The following is an 18016-nucleotide window of genomic DNA, read 5'->3' on the forward strand; positions in this document are numbered from 1 at the left end:
TATTGGAAACTCAAGGCAGTAGAAACATAAGATGATTGGGACCCCACTGAGCTTGAAGCATGGGAAGCCCCAACAAAATTTATAATTTGGCAGAATATTTGGACTATATGAGATGTATTTGTATAATTTGGAATATGCAATGTGATCTGATTGGATTGTTAAAATGGAAAACTTAATAAAAATTATATTAAAAATAATAATATATAATATGTCAACTGTTGTCCGCACTTGGAGATGCCATTGACTGAACCTGGGACCTGCTTGTAAGAGAAATGCTGTACTGCTTAAGCTATTGCCCTTCCCATAAATGCATCTGACAGTTGCTCAAGCTGGTTGCCCTCAGAAGCCAGTCCCATTAGGGCTATATAGGTCATGCCAACACAGTCTGTCATATCCAGGGATCCAGCGTTTGCATAAATCCATATAACACTTTAAGTTTTAAATTGGGGGTTTGGTGCAATGCCAGGTACTGTTTTTGAAAGGCTCTCCACAATCCTTCTTTAGCCTCTTGTATTCCTAAAAAAAGAGAGAGAGAGAGAGAAAGTTCAGTCTCCTAACTTTTCTTTCCCTGATAAGAGGCCCTACGACTTATATTAACTTCTAAAAAATGCTCTTTGCTACGTTGAGCAGTTTATTCATTAACTGAATAGAGAAGCACTCATCTCCTCTTTCAGGGAGAAAAACAAAACAAAGAACCCAGCCCTGTACTATTAGAATCGTAATGATTCAAAGGCGCAAATCTACTCCTGTTGCCTTTTCCACTCCGGCCACTTAAGTTTTGTAACCAATTAATCTGGTTTTGGAGTGGCGGAGTTTGGGGAGAGAAACAGAGGGAAGATATTTGTTTGCTTGATTCCACATGACAACTCCAGGGTAACTGAATAGACTGTACGGTTGGTTTGACAAGGCAGAACATTCAGCCAGCAGCTTCACATACCAGAGGCAGGGGGTTGGCAGGGGGACTCTGACAGTTGTAATGGATTTTATCAGAATTTCTCCAAAGGCTTGACAGTTTTCTCTTCAATTATTAATGCTTTGCAGAGGGGTTGTTTGCCCCTCTTTCTGCGAGGTAATGAATAACTATTAACTTAAACCAATATGCATTCCAATTAGTTTTTTCACTGATGAATAATGAATTGTTTGCAGGGATGGGAGGGGGGGGGACAGAGCCTCAGATTTCTGCATGTCAAAACACCAAAGTTGATTTCTGAGGGAGCATAAAATGCAACCTTAGAAGTTGTGGCGGATTGGGAAACGACATGGCTATTGCTACAGATGTTTGTGTGTGAACTTGCATTGACGTTGCTCTTTAATATGTGGGCTGGCTATGGCGTGAATTGGGTTCAGATTCTACTGGAAGAGGAAGCAGGCTCTGTTTAGACCGCAATGTTTCACTGTGTACATATAGATGGATTCTTTTCACCTTTCTTAATTTCACTTCAGTTCTCCAGGACAACGCATTTTCTCTCTCGCCGCCTTCGTTTACAAAATGCTGTATTGTGGCAGCCTTAATTTGGGGGCAAGTTCAGTTTAGGAGAACAAAAATATCATTGTTTCATTGCAGAGTTTCTTTAATAGATGTCTAGTTGCCAGTCACTGAGGCAGACCCCAAGAGCATTGAGGAAACGCTATGTAGTTTCACTCACAATGGATTCTGAGGGTGCCAGTCAACTGATTGTGATATTTTGAACTGAGCTTTTTCTGAGTTTAGGCTTCTCTGGGATGCTTCATTCTGTCTGTCTCCAGTTTAAACCAAAACCAAGTTTTGCTATAAGTTTGTAATGTGTCTAGAACTGTTTTGGATCACCTAAGTACTAATACTTATTAATACTAATACTTCATAAATATTATGAAAATAAATAATAACTAACAACATGTTATGCATGCTTACTCAGAGGTAAGTTTCACTGTGTTCAAAGGGGCTTACTCCCAGATTGTATGTGGAATTGTATTTTGGTTTCTCATTTTTCCAATTTTAAGTTCATTTCTCCATATTTTGATATCAGTTTCCAATTTTTTTAAAATTCTTATGAAATGTAAGCAGAGTTATAGTGCAAATTTTCCCCAAGATATGCATTTTTGTATGGATTTTTGCCCAATATAATGTTTTTTGCATATGAATTTCCCCCAACATAATGCATTTTTGTATATTATTTTTCACTAATATATTGTTTTTATGCACACTTTACCCTAGTATATGTCTCTTGGTACATATTACTTGGCTGGAGAACCACACTGCAAAATTTGGAGAAGTGTGATTTTCAAAGGATGGCTATATTTCGGTTTACAAATTTGTTTAGGAATGTATGAATTAGGTTGGTTCACCTTTAAATGTGAATTGAATTGAATTTCTCCCCATCCACACTTCCAGGTCAGTGAATACAAGACTGCATACTAACAGCGCAATCCAGCATGAATTAAGCCCCTTAAATTCAGTGGGGCTTACTCCCAGGTAAGTGTTTCTAGGGTTATATCCTTATTTACTTACATTTTATCAACCCTGCACCTCTTAACCTTCAACTCTTTATAGAAACATTAATTTGGGATTGAATATTCAATGCAGAAGTATTGCAAAGTACTGGAGAGTATTGCAGAAGTATTGCAAAGTACATTGTGCTATTCCTTCATCTTCTGCAAATGTATTGTATTCATCTTCTGCAAATGTATTGCTCAGTTGTCACTAAACAGCTCAGAAGGATACATGAGGGTCTCAAATACTGTAGCAAATGTTAGCTACATTTGTTTCAGCATTTCAGGCAATAGTCTTCAAAGAACTGTTGTCCTGTAATAACCTGATTATGGGCATTTATGTTGGTCTACTAAATTCGGAAGGACATATTGCCTGTACCTGATCCCAGGTGTTGGCCATGTTTCTAATCTAATGGTTAAAAGGGGGCAGGGTTTGCTTCTGGTTCTGGCTGAAGAATCACCTCACAAATAAAAATATATAATATATTCACAGCCTTTAAAATGTAGGTTTACAGGGGTACCTCGGGTTACATACGCTTCAGGTTACATACGCTTCAGGTTACACACTCCACTAAGCCAGAAATAGTGCTTCAGGTTAAGAACTTTGCTTCAGGATAAGAACAGAAATCGGGCTCCGGCGGCGCGGCGGCAGCAGGAGGCCCCATTAGCTAAAGTGGTGCTTCAGGTTAAGAACAGTTTCAGGTTAAGAACGGACCTCTGAAATGAATTAAGTACTTAACCTGAGGTACCACTGTATTTTAATTTAACAAAGTGGAGTGGATTTTATGACCTCCTTTTGTCAAGGAAGGAAGACTACATCCTCATGCTAAGTATTATACAGACTAAAGGCAATCCTAAAGCGATATCCACCAGGTTAGGGTCTAGTACAGGGGTCTGCAACCCGCGGCTCCAGAGCCGCATGTGGCTCTTTTACACCTTTGCCGCGGCTCCGGGGCGGATACTAGCGAGGGGAGGAGGCGCATTGTGCGCCCCGACATTCCCCACTGTGGCGGGCGCTGTACTGGCTGTGACGTCGCATGGAGGCGGTGCGTGCGTTAGTCACGCACTGTCCCGACGTCACCTTCCCGCCCGCTACATTGTAAGGGGCATGTACTCTGGTCACTGTTTTGAAGGGGAATGAAGAACACACACACACACAAAAGGTAACTTGTTAATTTAACGTTTATTTCTATGAGGAGGAGTAATTCTGAGGGGTCAAACAAAGAAATAATAAAAAAGTGACAAAAAAGTTATTATTATAATGACGAGTTTTGCGGCTCCCAGTTGTTTTTTCTTCGGAAACGGGTCCAAGTGGCTCTTTTCGTCTTAAAGGTTGCAGACCCCTGGTCTAGCAGGTCTCCAGCTGAGCATATCTACTTCTTAGCCTGGCTCAGCTGGGACACAGCTGGCTGAACCAGCCTGGTGGTTCTTAACCTGATATAAGTACTGAAAAGCAGGCATTCTGGGGGTGTTGTGGAGTGGGACAGGAGGAAGTTTTAGGTTGGATCCTAAGTTTCTCCAGCATTGTCACATGATGTGGCATAAATTAATCCAGTAAAAAGGGGGCTGTAACAAATTATTTTGGGTGGCGCTGTGGGTTAAACCACAGAGCGTAGGACTTCCCGATCAGAAGGTCAGCAGTTCGAATCCCTGCGATGGGGTGAGCTCCCGTTGTTCGGTCCCAGCTGCTGCCAACCTAGCAGTTTGAAAGCACGTCAAAGTGCAAGTAGATAAATCGGTACCGCTCCAGCGGGAAGGTAAACGGTGTTTCCGTGCGCTGCTCTGGTTTGCCAGAAGCGGCTTAGTCATGCTGGCCACATGACCCGGAAGCTGTATGCTGGCTCCCTTGGCCAATAAAGCAAGATGAGCGCCGCAACCCCAGAGTTGGTCATGACTGGATCTAGTGGTCAGGGGTCCCTTTACCTTAACAAACTATTTTACAGCTTCTGCTGGGATTTTGGCCAGCTCAGCTAGTAGTAGCCCTGTCCCTGAACAGAGTTTGGCTCAAGCATACTTTATATCATCTTAATGTAAACCATCATAATTTATGCTGGCTTCCATACTTAGGATTGCTCCCTAAGCATCTACATCTGATTGATTTGTTTTTTCTTTCTATAATTGATTAGGGTTCAAAAACTGGAATGTAGAACTGGAGGCTTTCGCTGGACTAGGTCAGTCCTTCTATTCCTCTGAAGTCAAACTATCTACCTATGAGGCATCACCAGAAATTGATGCTGGGTAATTTGGATACAGGTAGGCCTACCAACCAGGAAATATGTTAGTGGCCCAACCAGTAAAACTGTATTTTATCATGTCAACCATACTGGTGTCTGTAGAGGAGGTAAAGTCTATATTTTTCTACGCTGTGCCTCAGACCTGTTGGGTTCCAGCTGTTCTGCCCATCCCTGATGCTGGACACCAGTATTTTGAAAAATCTTTTTTTAAAAAAAAATCTTATTTATTGTATTTAAATATTTTTACATCAGTTTTCTGCCCAGATTGACCTTCAGGGCACCTTTTAATCATCAAAAAGTTTAAAACATCGTTAAAAACAAACATAAGATTAAAAAAAATAGTCACTAATTTTTAAACTCCCCTAAAATTAAAGCTATCAAAAGATTTCACAGGAGAGGAATAAAACCCCAGACTAGCAGAGATCTGGTGAAGCAAAGGTGTGTGTGTGGGTTTTTTTTTTTATTTTTTAAATTCATTTTTAAAAAACCATGAAGAAAGGCGTCCATCTGGCTGCCTCGGAGTTGTGGGCACAACAAACGACAAGATCCTGTCTTGCACTCCAGCAGCCAGATGAGCCTCTGAACATAACAGGATGCGAAGCAAGGCATTCTGAATGACTGCAATGTTTGGACAGGTTCATATGAGAGAAGGCAGCCTTTCAAGTTGGCCACACCAGAGGTATGATAAAATGTACGCTGAGATTTAAAGAAACTCTTGCATATTGTATATTTCCAACTTTTCTTTTCCTACCAGCGCTGCAGCAGAGGCGGCCCCTGAATGGGTCTAGAATATAATATAATAAGTCAGATTTCTGGTCCATCTAGCCCAGCCTTTCTTAACCTTGGGTCCCCAGATTTGTTGGACAACAACTCCCATCATCCCTAGCTAGCAGGAGGAGTGGTCAGGGATGATGGGATTTGTAGTCCAACAACTTCTGGGTACCCAAGGTTGAGAAAGGCTGATTTAGCTCAGCTTTTACTGGCAGCAGCTCTCTGGAGTTTCAGATGGGACATTCCTGGTTGCTCTACTTGGAGATGCCAGGGACTGAACCTGGAACCTCAGGCTTGCAAAACACATACTCTACCACTGTAGATCTTTGGGTCTTGCCCATCTACAGGAACATAAGCTCTAACAACAATGAAAGACATGTATATACTCCCACATTAGACTCTACTATAAGAAAACCATCTTTATAATAAATTTCCCTCTGTAATAAATCTCCCCCTTTCAATGTGGTAAGGAATCTTTTAAGTTAGTAATGTGAATTCCATGGAAATTTGTAGCTGAAAATGACAGCGTGTGTATAGAGAACCATATAGATGAACACTAATTCTTGGGACAGCTTCATTAACTATAAGCAGTAATATATAAGAGCTGAATTTACAAGTGCAAAGTATAAAACATATGCAGAACAACTTGGACTGAATCACTTCCCTGAATACTTTGGTTGCAGCTAGCATCTTTATTTGCTTACGTGAGTTTACATGCCATCTATGGCCTGGTTAGTCAAAATGAAGGGCAGGAAGGGAGACATGTAAGAAACAATGGCTGTTTTGTAGGACGTGTCTCAATGTATGTGTCTGATCCCATGGGAACTGCAGTAGACCATACATGCTTTGTGGAAGTAAGATGCTCTCTTTCAAGATATTGTTAATCCTTTCCTTTCACTGGAAACATATTTGTGAATGTCGTTGAAAAGTTGCCTGGGAGATTGTATGAATTCTACAACAATAAAAATAAAACAACTTATGTTGCTCTGGAAGGATGCAAAGGATGGCAAACATGTTATGGCCAAAGATAGTCAAGAGGAAAATTTTTATTATTACTATTATATAGTTATTTATTTATACCCCACCTTTTCTCCTGACAGGACTTTAATATTATCCAGAATGAGAAAATGAACACTTGGTACTCAAAAGTTACAATTTGCCACATGTCTGATGAAGGTTTTGGATTGAAACCAGTCTAGTTTCATTGATTTTAAACTGGCTTTAAGCATAAACCTTGCTAGCCAGAATGCCTGCATCATTTCATTAAAATCAATGCAAACATGGCGTTGAAGTTGAACCAAGTCAGGTCTGGGTTGCGTTTCATATTTAAGGTTGGGTTAGAGAATTTGTGATTAATAAATTGTGTAGAATGTAGATTCACACATCTGTTTTCAGCATCAGAGCAAACAGGCCATCAGGTGAGACATTATTGTGTTGGGTTTCATCCCACTGTCTGGAAGCTACTTTCCCCACAGTCAGTTTAGGTAGCCCCGCCATCCTTGGGCAAAACATTCCCTGCAAACATATTGCTGCTATGTTACTTTTAAAGGCATGGACATAAACTATCAGAATGTAAAAGCTAGTTTTAAATGTGTGTTGTTGAAACCTCCGCACAGTTTGCCTCAGCTCATATACCAGCTGTGATCTAAGCTGGAAGGAGAGAGCCTGGGCCACAATTAGCCCATGCTCCGGTAACCTCCTGTTTAGACTAATGTAATGTGTGGTGGATGGATGGGGCTGCCTTTAAAAATGGTCTGGAACAGTTAGCTCACACTAATAGGGCAAGGTTATTAAGTGGTACTGGTCCCTTTGACCATTTATGTCGGTCCTTGTCAGCTGCCCTTGCTCCTCATTCATTTGTGGGCCTAATTTAAAGTACCAAAAAGTATCCAAAATACCCTCTTCTCCCATATGTAAGTACCTGCACAATAAGATCTTTTTTGCAGAAGGTTGAGAAGCAAGACATAAAATGAAAGAAAATTTAGTTAGTTGTCCAATTGGACAAACAGGCCAAACCCTACGCCAAAGGATAAATGGACATAAATCTGACATCAGAAATCACAAGACAGAGAAACCAGTAGGAGAACACTTCAATCTCCCAGGACATTCTATACAAGATCTCAAAGTAGCAAAAGAATTTCAGAAATAGACTGGAAAGAGAAGTTGCTGAATTGCAACTTATTACCAAACTTAAAACCATGGAGAGACCTGGTCTGAATAGAGACACTGGATTCTTATCTCATTATACACGATAAAGCTATTTTTAGCTATCTCACCCCTTGCTTTTTCCTGTAAGACCAATTGCAGTCGTTAACAGTCATCAACAGGTTTACCACACCTATCAGCCAATCACCCATTCCCACCACCCTTCTGAGTAATACCCCTCCCCACCCTCTCACTATATACAAGGGTTTGGTGACTTCTGTTTCAGTGTATCTGAAGAAGCGTGCGTGCACACGAAAGCTCACACCAATGACAAACTTAGCTGGTCTCTAAGATGCTACTGGAAGGAATTTTTTTATTTTGTTTCGACTACGGCAGACCAACATGGCTACCTACCTGTAAATAAAATGAAAGGTTGAAGGAAGTGAATGTTTGCTGCTTAACGTGAAGAAAATTAAGGAGAGCAGGGAGGGCAAGTGATAAATTTCAAATATGTAGAAGTTGCCTTCAAAACATGTAACAATTATTCTCTTGTTCAGTTAGCATGAGGAAGAAGGTTTTATTTTTCCGGAAGAAAATATTAGGAGGAAAAAACAAAGCTTGAGGAAAAACCTTTGACTGAAACATGTTACACCTAAAAGGGCAAGTCTCATTTATAACTTCCTTAAATGACTGCTTGAGCCAAATGCATTTTTCTTAGAATTGTTCCTGTTTCCTTAAAGCGAAGGGGCAAAAAATGTAAGCCGGCAAGTTTGCTTTGTGCTATAAATCACTTAATCTAGTTCTATTCAGGCTCTCGTGATAAGAGGTAAATGATACAAGGCTTATATAGGCCCCAGAAGCAGGCGCCACACCTTATATTGTGTCATATATACCTAATAAACACATTGCAAAATACATCTGGGATGAATTCTCCCCCCCCCCCCAAAAAAAAACCTCCTTCAGGGAAGAACTAGAGCTTAGCAGTAGAGCACATGCAAAGGTCCCAGATTCATTCCTGGGCATCTCTAGTTGAAAAGATGAAGAAAGGCCACTGCCCAAGACTCAAGAAAACCATTGTCTGGATGGATCAGTGGTTGACTAAGACAGCTTTCCATGTTTTTAAAGAAACACTATATTGTGGTACGGGCTGCGCCTCACTGTAATATGATAATCAAAAGCTGTGGATTCCACTCACCAGCCTCCTATTGGGCTGGGAAATCTGTGACCCTCCAGATGTTGTTGGATTATAATTCCCATCATCCCTGAACATTGACCATGCTGGCTGGGGTTGGTGGGAGTGGAGCAACATCTGGAGAGCCACTGGTTCCCTATCCTCCGACAAAATAACGGTGGGTCAAGATGAGAAACACCAATTTTGACAGTGGTTGCTGACGCTTCATTTCACTTCCATCTTGTGTTTATTCCTGGAATGTATAAAGAAACGAGAGGCTGAAATGAATTCAGGAATTGTAATACTGGGGCTGTATAACACATTATGATTTTTTCAAAAAAGTGTGCTCCCTGTCGTTGATATTGTCGCCTGAGGTGGTTGCCGCACCTTGAGTCATGGGTAGGCCAGCTTTGTTATATGGGCTTCAGAAGAGCTCTGTTGCTATGGCTACTGCAGTCCTGAGAACTGAGGGCACAGATAATACTCTTGTTAAAATCTGCACAGAACTACAGTTCCCAAGATTCCCTGGTTTCGAGGAAATGACAAACCAATTGAACTCTCTCTGTGTGTAGAGGCTTCATGAGTTGCATTGCTATGACATGTTCATGTTCAAGTGCACAAATATGTTGGGGTTGGGGGTATTACATATCATGAACTGACCCAAGAGGGCTGCAGGCAGCTCCTTCAGGCTCTTTTTGTATTCATGAGCTGTTTTATTCTTTGGAGAAATAATGGCTTCTCCACAGAAGTTTCATTCATTTGCTCTCTTTCAAAGAACAAAAAATATTGCAAGCCCACTGGGGTCTCTTCCCAGGAGAGGATAGTTTTCCACCAACAGAGAGCTCTCTTTTATCCACTGGAAACAACAGGCACTCAAGTCGAACAGGCTTTTTCGGCTTTTGTCCCAATAATAGAGGCTTTCATTCACAGTTAAGGCTGCTCTGCTTTTAGGTCCTTTCTGGTCACCTGACGAAGCCCTTGGTAACTTTTTAAGGCTGCTTTAGGCTGCATTCCTCAAATTCTTTATTCGTGGCCCTGTAATTAACAGCTTCAGGTTCACTGCGTTAACAGTAGATTCCATAACTTTCCACTTGTTGTGCCCTTGGATGCTGGACTGTTGCAACAAACAGGCAAAGCTGCACATCAACCCTGATTCTCAAAATACGCAACTTTGCTGCTGCAAAAAAAAAAGAGAGAGAGAGAGAGAGAAACCAAAAAGCCCTACCTGTGGATGCTGTTCTGGAGTCATGTTCAGGTAAAGCATTGTATATGCTTCCTTTCTAATAGGGTTCCTTTCTAAAGTAAAATCAGAAATGCTGAAAAAGCACCTCTATTTTGAACCTGTTTTCTCATACCACAGTACTTTTGTTGATTTCAAGTGTTCTATCATTTAGGCTACTGAATCAGACAGAGAACCTGACTTGTCAGTGCAGTTTAATTTACCCCCTGCCTCGTGTTTTATTGCTAGGCTGTGTTTGTTAATTACCAAGATGTATACTCATTTATGGATAACTCTGTAATATTAGTTTTTAAAAGGGCAAGAGAAAAAGATGACAGGTGTCCATTTCATGGCAGGAAAAATAATACACGAACTGGATGTTTTTATAGAGGCATTTCCTGCCACTATACTTTATTGTGTTCTACACAATTTTTTTTAAATTGTATTGACATGAATGGTATTAAATCAGTGTCACTGGGACTAATGGAAGGAGGTGGTTCAGTACAAACTATTTTACTCTTCCAGCTTTGCAGTTAAAGGTCAAACTGACATTTTAGGTGAGATACGATTTGAATGTTTTTCGCAGGAAGAGTCAGGAAAAGACACTGTGCACCTTTTGAGCTTAGAGCCGCTGTGACTACATTTTGTACCAGGACTGAAAGGTACTGACAGTGAAATGTGTGCTGGAGGTGACCTCTTCCTACTGCATGCCTAGCGAAATTATATAAATGGGAAGCTGGCTTCCATTCCATAATGTGGCCTATCATATTTTCATTCATATATATATATATATATATATATATATATATATATATATATATCAATCAGTATATACACAAGACTGGATTGCAATGGACAGGGAAGTGAGTGTGCAAAGCAAGGTAGCATTTTAAAAGTTTAGCTTATACTTCCATGTGCAGTGTTGCCAAGAACTGAAAAGGGGCTGCTTTTCTTTAGCAGGGTAAAGAGAAGTGTCATAGTGAAGTAAGAAGTTGGATTGCATTTAGGATATTCACATAGCCCTGTAGTAAGAGTATCACTCAGAAAGAATAACAATCACAAGGGTGAACAGGCAAACTTGCTTTTTTGCTTTGGGTGTCAATTAGCCCATGAGATTAGTGGCATGAGTTTTTTTTTATTTTATTAGGTCCACCAGTTCATTAGTGGGCACATGCCAAATTCAAAAATTAGAGAGTGCTATTGCTTGTGCCTTGAAGTGGTTATCTCTCTACTCTATTAAGGCAGACAGCCCCAGACTTTTGCAAATTGTAAGCAGGATTGTAAGCCTGACTTTATACCACTGGCACTGTTGGGTGTGTGTGTGTGTGTGTGTGTGTGTGTGTGTCCAGTGTACAATGTGCTAACATTGACAACACGAGTTCTGAGATGTGCTGAATTCATGTTTATATTTATCATTACAATATATCACACCAATCCTCCAAGGAGCTCAAGGTGGCACCTCTGGTTCTCTCCTTGTTTATTATCTTCACAACAACCCTGGGAGGTAAATTGGTCTGAGATACTGTGAGTGGCCTAAGAGCATCCAGTGAGTTTCATGGCTCAGTAGGGATTTGAACCCTGCTCTCCCACATTCTAATCCAACAATCTAACCACTGCGCTACACTGGCTCTTCTTCATACATCACAGCTGAGAGCTCAGGAGCGGCCCTGAACTCAATCTGGAAGTTTGTGGGGCGGCTGTCAGATCGCTTTCGTGCTGTGCTCATATGGTAAAGGTGTTTGTGTGAACCGATGCTCCCATCAGGCTACTGTACTTTAGGCTACTGTAACTCCCATGGCAGTCGTGTGCAAACCTTGCCATGATGTATAAACCAGCTATTTGTTTAGAGCAAAACTCTGCTGAAAAGAGTTACATTTGCCTCTAATTCTAATTATACACTGAAGAGATCCAGTTGCAGGAAGCCTGATGGCACACCATCTGTTATTATTTCAGGTATGAAGCCAGAAAAGCAAAAACCAATGGGTTCTTTTATATATATTATATAGGTGGGTTTTTTGCTGAATGCAAAATATTGAGGCTTCTTTTTTTCTAAGTCCTGTTGTATTTTTAAAAAATATTCTCATGATGACAGATTGCTAGCAGTTGACAAGTTGACTGAACCCAGATCCTGCAGGTTTATGTGGCTACCCTTGACATTTGTTTTCTTAAAAAAATGTGCTATACATATTGCACAGACCCGGCTAAGTGAGTTTTTACAGGAGGTTGTTGTTTGCACTATGGCCTGTACAACTGCTATAATTGCACAGCCATCAGTGACGTACGTGTGTGTGTGTGTGTGTGTGTGTGTGTGTGACCCTACTACTTGGCTGTTGCTGTTGCTGGCAAGTAAGGTAAAAGGTAAAGGGACCCCTGACCATTAGGTCCAGTCGTGACCGACTCTGGGGTTGCGGCGCTCATCTCGTTTTATTGGCCGAGGGAGCCGGCGTACAGCTTCCGGGTCATGTGGCCAGCATGACTAAGCCGCTTCTGGCGAACCAGAGCAATGCATGGAAATGCCGTTTACCTTCCCGCCAGAGCAGTACCTATTTATCTACATGCACTTTGAGGTGCTCTCGAACTGCTGGTTGGCAGGAGCAGGGACCGAGCAACAGGAGCTCACCCCGTCGCGGGGATTCGAACCGCCGACCTTCTGATTGGCAAGTCCTAGGCTCTGTGATTTAACCCACAGCGCCACCCACGTCCTTGGCAAGTAAGGTGCCCCTGCCCTAATGAAATGGCATGACTTAGCTGCAAAAGACAAGGGTTAGATTGGGGATGCAAGATGCAGACTTTGCATCCAAAGAGTAGCTAGGAGGGTCCATTGTGGGCTCCTGCTGTGTGCATCTGCAGAGAAAGTCTGGATAAATAGCTCCAACAACATATTCTATCATGGCAGAGGAGTAACATGGGGGTGCTGGCGGGGGCGCATTCCTCCTGACGCCTTCCATGTCGTGAGCTGTTGCACTTATCACGGCGCCCTGCAGCCTGAGAGGCAGGTGAGAAGGATGCAACTGGGCAGGGCACAAAACACTTCAGTGCTCACAGGGTGCCATGAGCTGTTGCGTCCTTCTCACCTGCCCCCCATCTGGTAGAGGAGGACGCAACAGGCTTGAGCTGGCGGCTTGAGGAGGACACAACAGGAATGTACCCTGCCAGCCCTGCTCTGTTTTTGCAAAGTGATGCTGGGCTTGCAGGGTGCCGTGAATGCGCCTCTCAAAGCAAGGCAGCATCGTCTGAGTCGGGCGGCTGTGCTCTCCACCGTGCAGCCGGATGCAGCTTGGCCCTGCTTAGTTCCTACAGGCGCATGCGTGCCTCTTGTGCCAGCGGGGAATGCTCCACCACTGTACTATGGAACAAACTAGAGGGAGGACAAATAAATGCCAAGGGAGGAGAGTGCTTTCACCAATGAAAGAAAAGTGCTCCATTCTGCTCTGTTCTATCAAAATACATGGGGACGTTAGCTCAAAAGCCTTGCAGTAAGATGCTAACACATGGCTCCAGCCCAAAATAATGGGAATTCCAAATTTTATTTTCCATTGAAATGTATGAAGAGATAATACGACCTCATAAGGAATCAAAAGCCTGGCCTTTCTGACTTGTATTGGCCTTCCGTAGTCTTTCGCAGCCCTTCTGCCAGGGTTCCATTTAACTTGCGGTGCTGGATAGTGAACTGCGACCTCAGTGCAAAACATCTGCTGGGCCATTGAGCAGTCGCCCCTTCCTCTGGTGCTTGTGCATGTGGGTTCCATTGTACAACAGAACTCATGCATGAACCCATTGAATAGGGGGATATCAATTTAAAGCATAAGGAGTCTATAGTTATTTGTCCCTCACCTTTCTAACAGATATGCGTTGCACAAAGTGGCTCCCATCAGTTAAAACCGCAAAATAAAAATATTACAACAATGCAAAAATCACAACATAACAGTCACAAATTAAGAATATGTGGATAGCAGCGAATTTGACAAGGGCAGGGACAGCAGATGAAATGCACTTTCTCACGAAAACCAACTCAGCCTAACGAACTAAAGGTCTACTTGTGATCACTTTGCATAGCATAGAATATGGTTCCCCCCTCTGCTCCCCCAAGTATAACTTTTCATTTTAAGTATCGTAAGTTTCCATCCCTTCTTACTGGGAGGGAGCTTAATGATGCCCAGAAAATATTTGCTGCAAATGTTTCTGAGAAGCACATGCGGTTTTGCCTTTTACGGTCAAAGGAGTATTCCTGTTGTCTTACCATCCACTAGTATATTTCCTCACCATTGGCATCTTCTTTGTTCTTTAATGCTCTATATATTTTCTCTAATGCTTCCATCATCAGCATATAATTCCTGTTGAAATCAATAAAGTTTGGGGCAGATCTTGCTATTCCGTTATTTATCTTCGCTAAAACACATCTCATTTCATAACCTGGTTAGATGGGTGGGGAATAGTTATTTATTTTATATCCTGCCTTTCTCCCAGTGCAGGACCCAAGGCAGCTCATTACATGAATAAAAAACAGATTCTGCTTTAAGGGGGGGGGAAAAGACCAATAAATTGTTTTTATTTATTTAAATGTATTTAATTGTTTTTAATAAGTTAGCATATATAGTTGAGTACATTTCACTTCTGCATTGAAACGCTTAAAAATTTAATATAGTACTGTGTTAAATATTAAATACTGTAAAAAGGTAAAGGGACCCCCGACCATTAGGTCCAGTCGCAGACGACTCTGGGGTTGCGGTGCTCATCTCGCTTTACTGGCCGAGGGAGCCGGCATACAGCTTCCGGGTCATGTGGCCAGCATGTCTAAGCCGCTTCTGGCGAACCAGAGAAGCTCACGGAAACGCTGTTTACCTTCCCGCTGGAGCGGTACCTATTTATCTACTTGCACTTTGATGTGCTTTCAAACCGCTAGGTTGGCAGGAGCTGGGACTGAGCAACGGGAGCTCACCCTGGAATTCTAACCGCCGACCTTCTGATTGGCAAGCCCTAGGCTCTGTGGTTTAAGCCACAGTGCCACCCGCGTCCCTATTAAATACTGTATAACTGTATTAAAAATTAATATAGTACTCGTGTCTTTGTGGTTATGTCCATGATTATTTCTTTTTTAAAAAAATTTTTAGAGAGCCATTCTTGTTAATCTATTTCTTCTTCTCAGATTATAGCAGAAGAGGTCCAAAAATATGTGAAAAAGAATCCTATGTATGGGAGAGGGGCATGTTCTTGATGATGGATTATTGACTGAAGCACGTTCTGGCTGAACAATCAACTATGCACCATCTCTTCGGACTCGTTTTGGGACAAAAGGATCTTTCCCGTGCAGGGGACCTCTTCTCCTTAGACGATTCTGAAATAGAAGGATGTCTGTCAGAAGCTCTCGAGCAAATAAAAACTATTAGTTCATCTCCAGTAAGTAATGCATTTAATGCCCCTTCTTTGAGTGTGAGATGGAATGTATAATAATGGATCAGAAAACGTGAGCATCTCAAAAGAGCTGAAGAATGTGAGAGTACCATCACACACACAGAGTGAATGCAGAATTTCACCCTCAGTTTACCATAGGTAAAATGGGAACGAGCTTTACATGATTATTGTGAGAATAAATTTCCAGTCATCCACTGCCTGAAATGGGAGAAGGGGGGGGGGAGCAAGATAGTTTTTATAGTAGGGTGAGGGTTTCAAAATGGGCCAACCTCAATTATGTCCACCTGAAAGAAGTCCATTTTTAGCAAGGTGGGGAAGGGGAAAATAGGTTTTGTTTTGTTTTCATTTTGCACATGCTCCTTTACATTGCACCAACTCTTAGTTTTTAACATTTGAAAACCATTTCATAAAAAGATTTTCATAAAAAAAATCAAAAGTCTAAAAGTTAATCCCCACTAGAGGGCATCAGTGATACATATTTTTCGTAGTACACACACTTTCATATGATTTCCAAATTCAGATAATTCAGTTAAGATGTCACGTGAATGAAGCCTTAGAAAATTACAAATATCATCATTATTCTCCAACATTCCCCCAAAGAAAAATCACGGAGATTGACAGAAAGTAATGAATAAAAGGAGTAGGATAGAGAACCTTTTCCTTTCAAAGGATGGAATAAGAATTTGAGCCTTTTCCGCTGGGGGGCGGGGAGAGAAAGAAAGATTGGGAAGGAACCTGAGAGGGGCTGATAAGTGCACATCAACACCAGCACATGAGGTCATCCCTTCAAATTGATTGGCAGTAGGATCAGAGGAAAGTAGTACCATCCACAGTGTGTCACCAATTTATAGTGCTCGTCTACACTTCTGCATGTCCAGTACTGAGAAAGCAAGGGTCCAAGCAGTTTCCCATTTCTCCCATGCTTTCTAGGTTTGGGTTGGTGTGGTTTGGCTTTTGCCACACTGCTTTCCCTCAGAAAACACACACTTTAGAGCTGGATCGGAGTAAGTGTCAATCAGGAGGAAACTTGCTTATAGAGCAGTGACATAAATAAAATTGAAAGTTCTGTCTAAAGCTATAGATTGGTATGGTGTATGGGAGAGATTTAACCTCCTTGGTTCCTTCTGATGACACTTGAGTACCGTACCTAAGCCTCACAAACTGTTTTGCCCTCAATCAGGACTACCAAACGAATGACAACGACCAGGCAGTTGTGGAGATCTGTATCACACGAATCACAACGGCCATCAGGGAAACAGAATCTATAGAGAAACATGGGAAAGCCCTTGTTGCACTCTGGGAATCTTGCTTAGAGCACAATCTGAAACCTTCGGGGAAAGATGAAGATACACCACATGCAAAGATTGCTTCTGATATTATGAGCTGCATTTTGCAGGTGAGAGTGTTATACCAAAGCACATTGTCCTTGGCAATGATCAATGCTTTTTTTCACAAACAACCAGCTTTTTGGGTTGACTGGAGAACTGCCCTAGACTTGATTTGAACCTCCCCATAGCCACAGGCTTTCTCAGGTACCGTATTGGTCTGAAAATAAGCTGCACACAAATATAAGCTGCACCTTTAAAATTGGAGGGAGTAAAAGGAAAAAAAGACAATACCCCCCTTCCCCTTTCTTTACGGCTGCTTTGGTGAGGCTTGGGAGCAGCGGGCGGGCTGCACGCCATTGTCCCATGCTTCCAGGCTGCTTCCTGGGGGACGGAGATGTGCTGCTTTGCTGGCAGTCTTCCCTCTTCATTTTGACATCTGGGGGAGGCTTGGGAGTTGTGGGTGGGTGCTGCGCTGTTGTCCTGCTCCCCCCCCGCCCTTCTGGGCAGCTGTTTGAGCAGCAATATCATAAGGTTGCGATTGCGAATATAAGCTACACTTTAACTTTTCCGGATCGGAATTTGGGGGGAAAGTGTGGCTTATATTCGGGCCAATACGGCAGCTCTTCCTCTCTCATACAGCCCAGCTCACCTTTTGGGTTATCTTCAGGCATTCAGGGACGAGGGTGGTGCTGTGGTTTAAACCACAGAGCCTAGGACTTGCCAATTGGAAGGTTGGCGGTTCGAATCCCTGCGACAGGGTGAGCTCCTGTTGTTAGTCCCACCTAGCCTGCCCACCTAGCAGTTCAAAAGCACGTCAAAGTGCAAGTAGATAAATAGGTACCGCTCTGCCGGGAAGGTAAACGGCGTTTCTGTGCGCTGCTCCGGTTCGCCAGAAGCGGCTTAGTCATGCTGGCCACATAACCCGGAAGCTTTCTGTGGACAAACGCCAACTCCCTCGGCCTATAGAGCGAGACGAGCGCGCAACCCCAGAGTCGTCCACGACTGGACCTAACAGTCAGGGGTACCTTTACCTTTACCTATTACCAGGCATTCAGTGGTGAATGTGTCTCATCACATTGCCTTATCAGTGCATATATATCCTGTATTTTGCTGTGAAATGTTTGGTGCATTGTTTTTAAAACCAGCTTCACACCAGTTGAAGTCCTTAAGCCATTCCTAAGTCATCTCCAGCCAAAATGCGTACAACTTCACAAAGGGTAAAGACACCCCTGTGTTTCAGTACCTCCCTGTGTGTACCCAAATTGAA

At 42.3% G+C, this 18016-nt stretch overlaps 1 protein-coding gene and 2 long non-coding RNA genes across 19 annotated transcripts in view; 1 reads left to right on the forward strand and 2 right to left on the reverse strand.

Moving 5' to 3' along the window:
* The window catches only part of LOC308478577, a 262422-nt gene that overhangs the window by 239016 nt on the left and 5390 nt on the right, over window positions 1–18016 (reverse strand). The window lies entirely within an intron of this gene.
* The window catches only part of VEPH1 (ventricular zone expressed PH domain containing 1), a 159253-nt gene that overhangs the window by 21374 nt on the left and 119863 nt on the right, over window positions 1–18016 (forward strand). For 7 of the 17 annotated variants that reach the window (XM_081007877.1, XM_081007881.1, XM_081007882.1 and 4 more), the window contains 3 exons: window positions 2372–2452; window positions 15156–15406; window positions 16602–16817. In XM_081007877.1, coding sequence (XP_080864003.1) covers window positions 15269–15406; window positions 16602–16817 — 354 coding nt within the window. In that variant the 5' untranslated portion in view covers window positions 2372–2452; window positions 15156–15268. Of the gene's footprint in view, window positions 1–731; window positions 1070–1258; window positions 1282–2371; window positions 2453–4595; window positions 4723–6240; window positions 6329–8176; window positions 8284–10599; window positions 10672–15155; window positions 15407–16601; window positions 16818–18016 lie in introns of those variants that run through there. The other 10 variants (XM_081007892.1, XM_081007886.1, XM_081007891.1 and 7 more) reach the window with 6 other exon arrangements.
* Window positions 225–9206, reverse strand: LOC308478562. Its single transcript, XR_013987155.1, has 3 exons — window positions 9178–9206; window positions 8815–9043; window positions 225–516 (listed from the first exon to the last, which is right to left on the reverse strand). It is a non-coding gene; the product is annotated as an uncharacterized lncRNA (long non-coding RNA).

Source organism: Podarcis pityusensis (genome assembly GCF_964106645.2).
Source record: "Podarcis pityusensis genome assembly, chromosome: 5".
NCBI classification, from domain to species: domain Eukaryota; kingdom Metazoa; phylum Chordata; class Lepidosauria; order Squamata; family Lacertidae; genus Podarcis; species Podarcis pityusensis.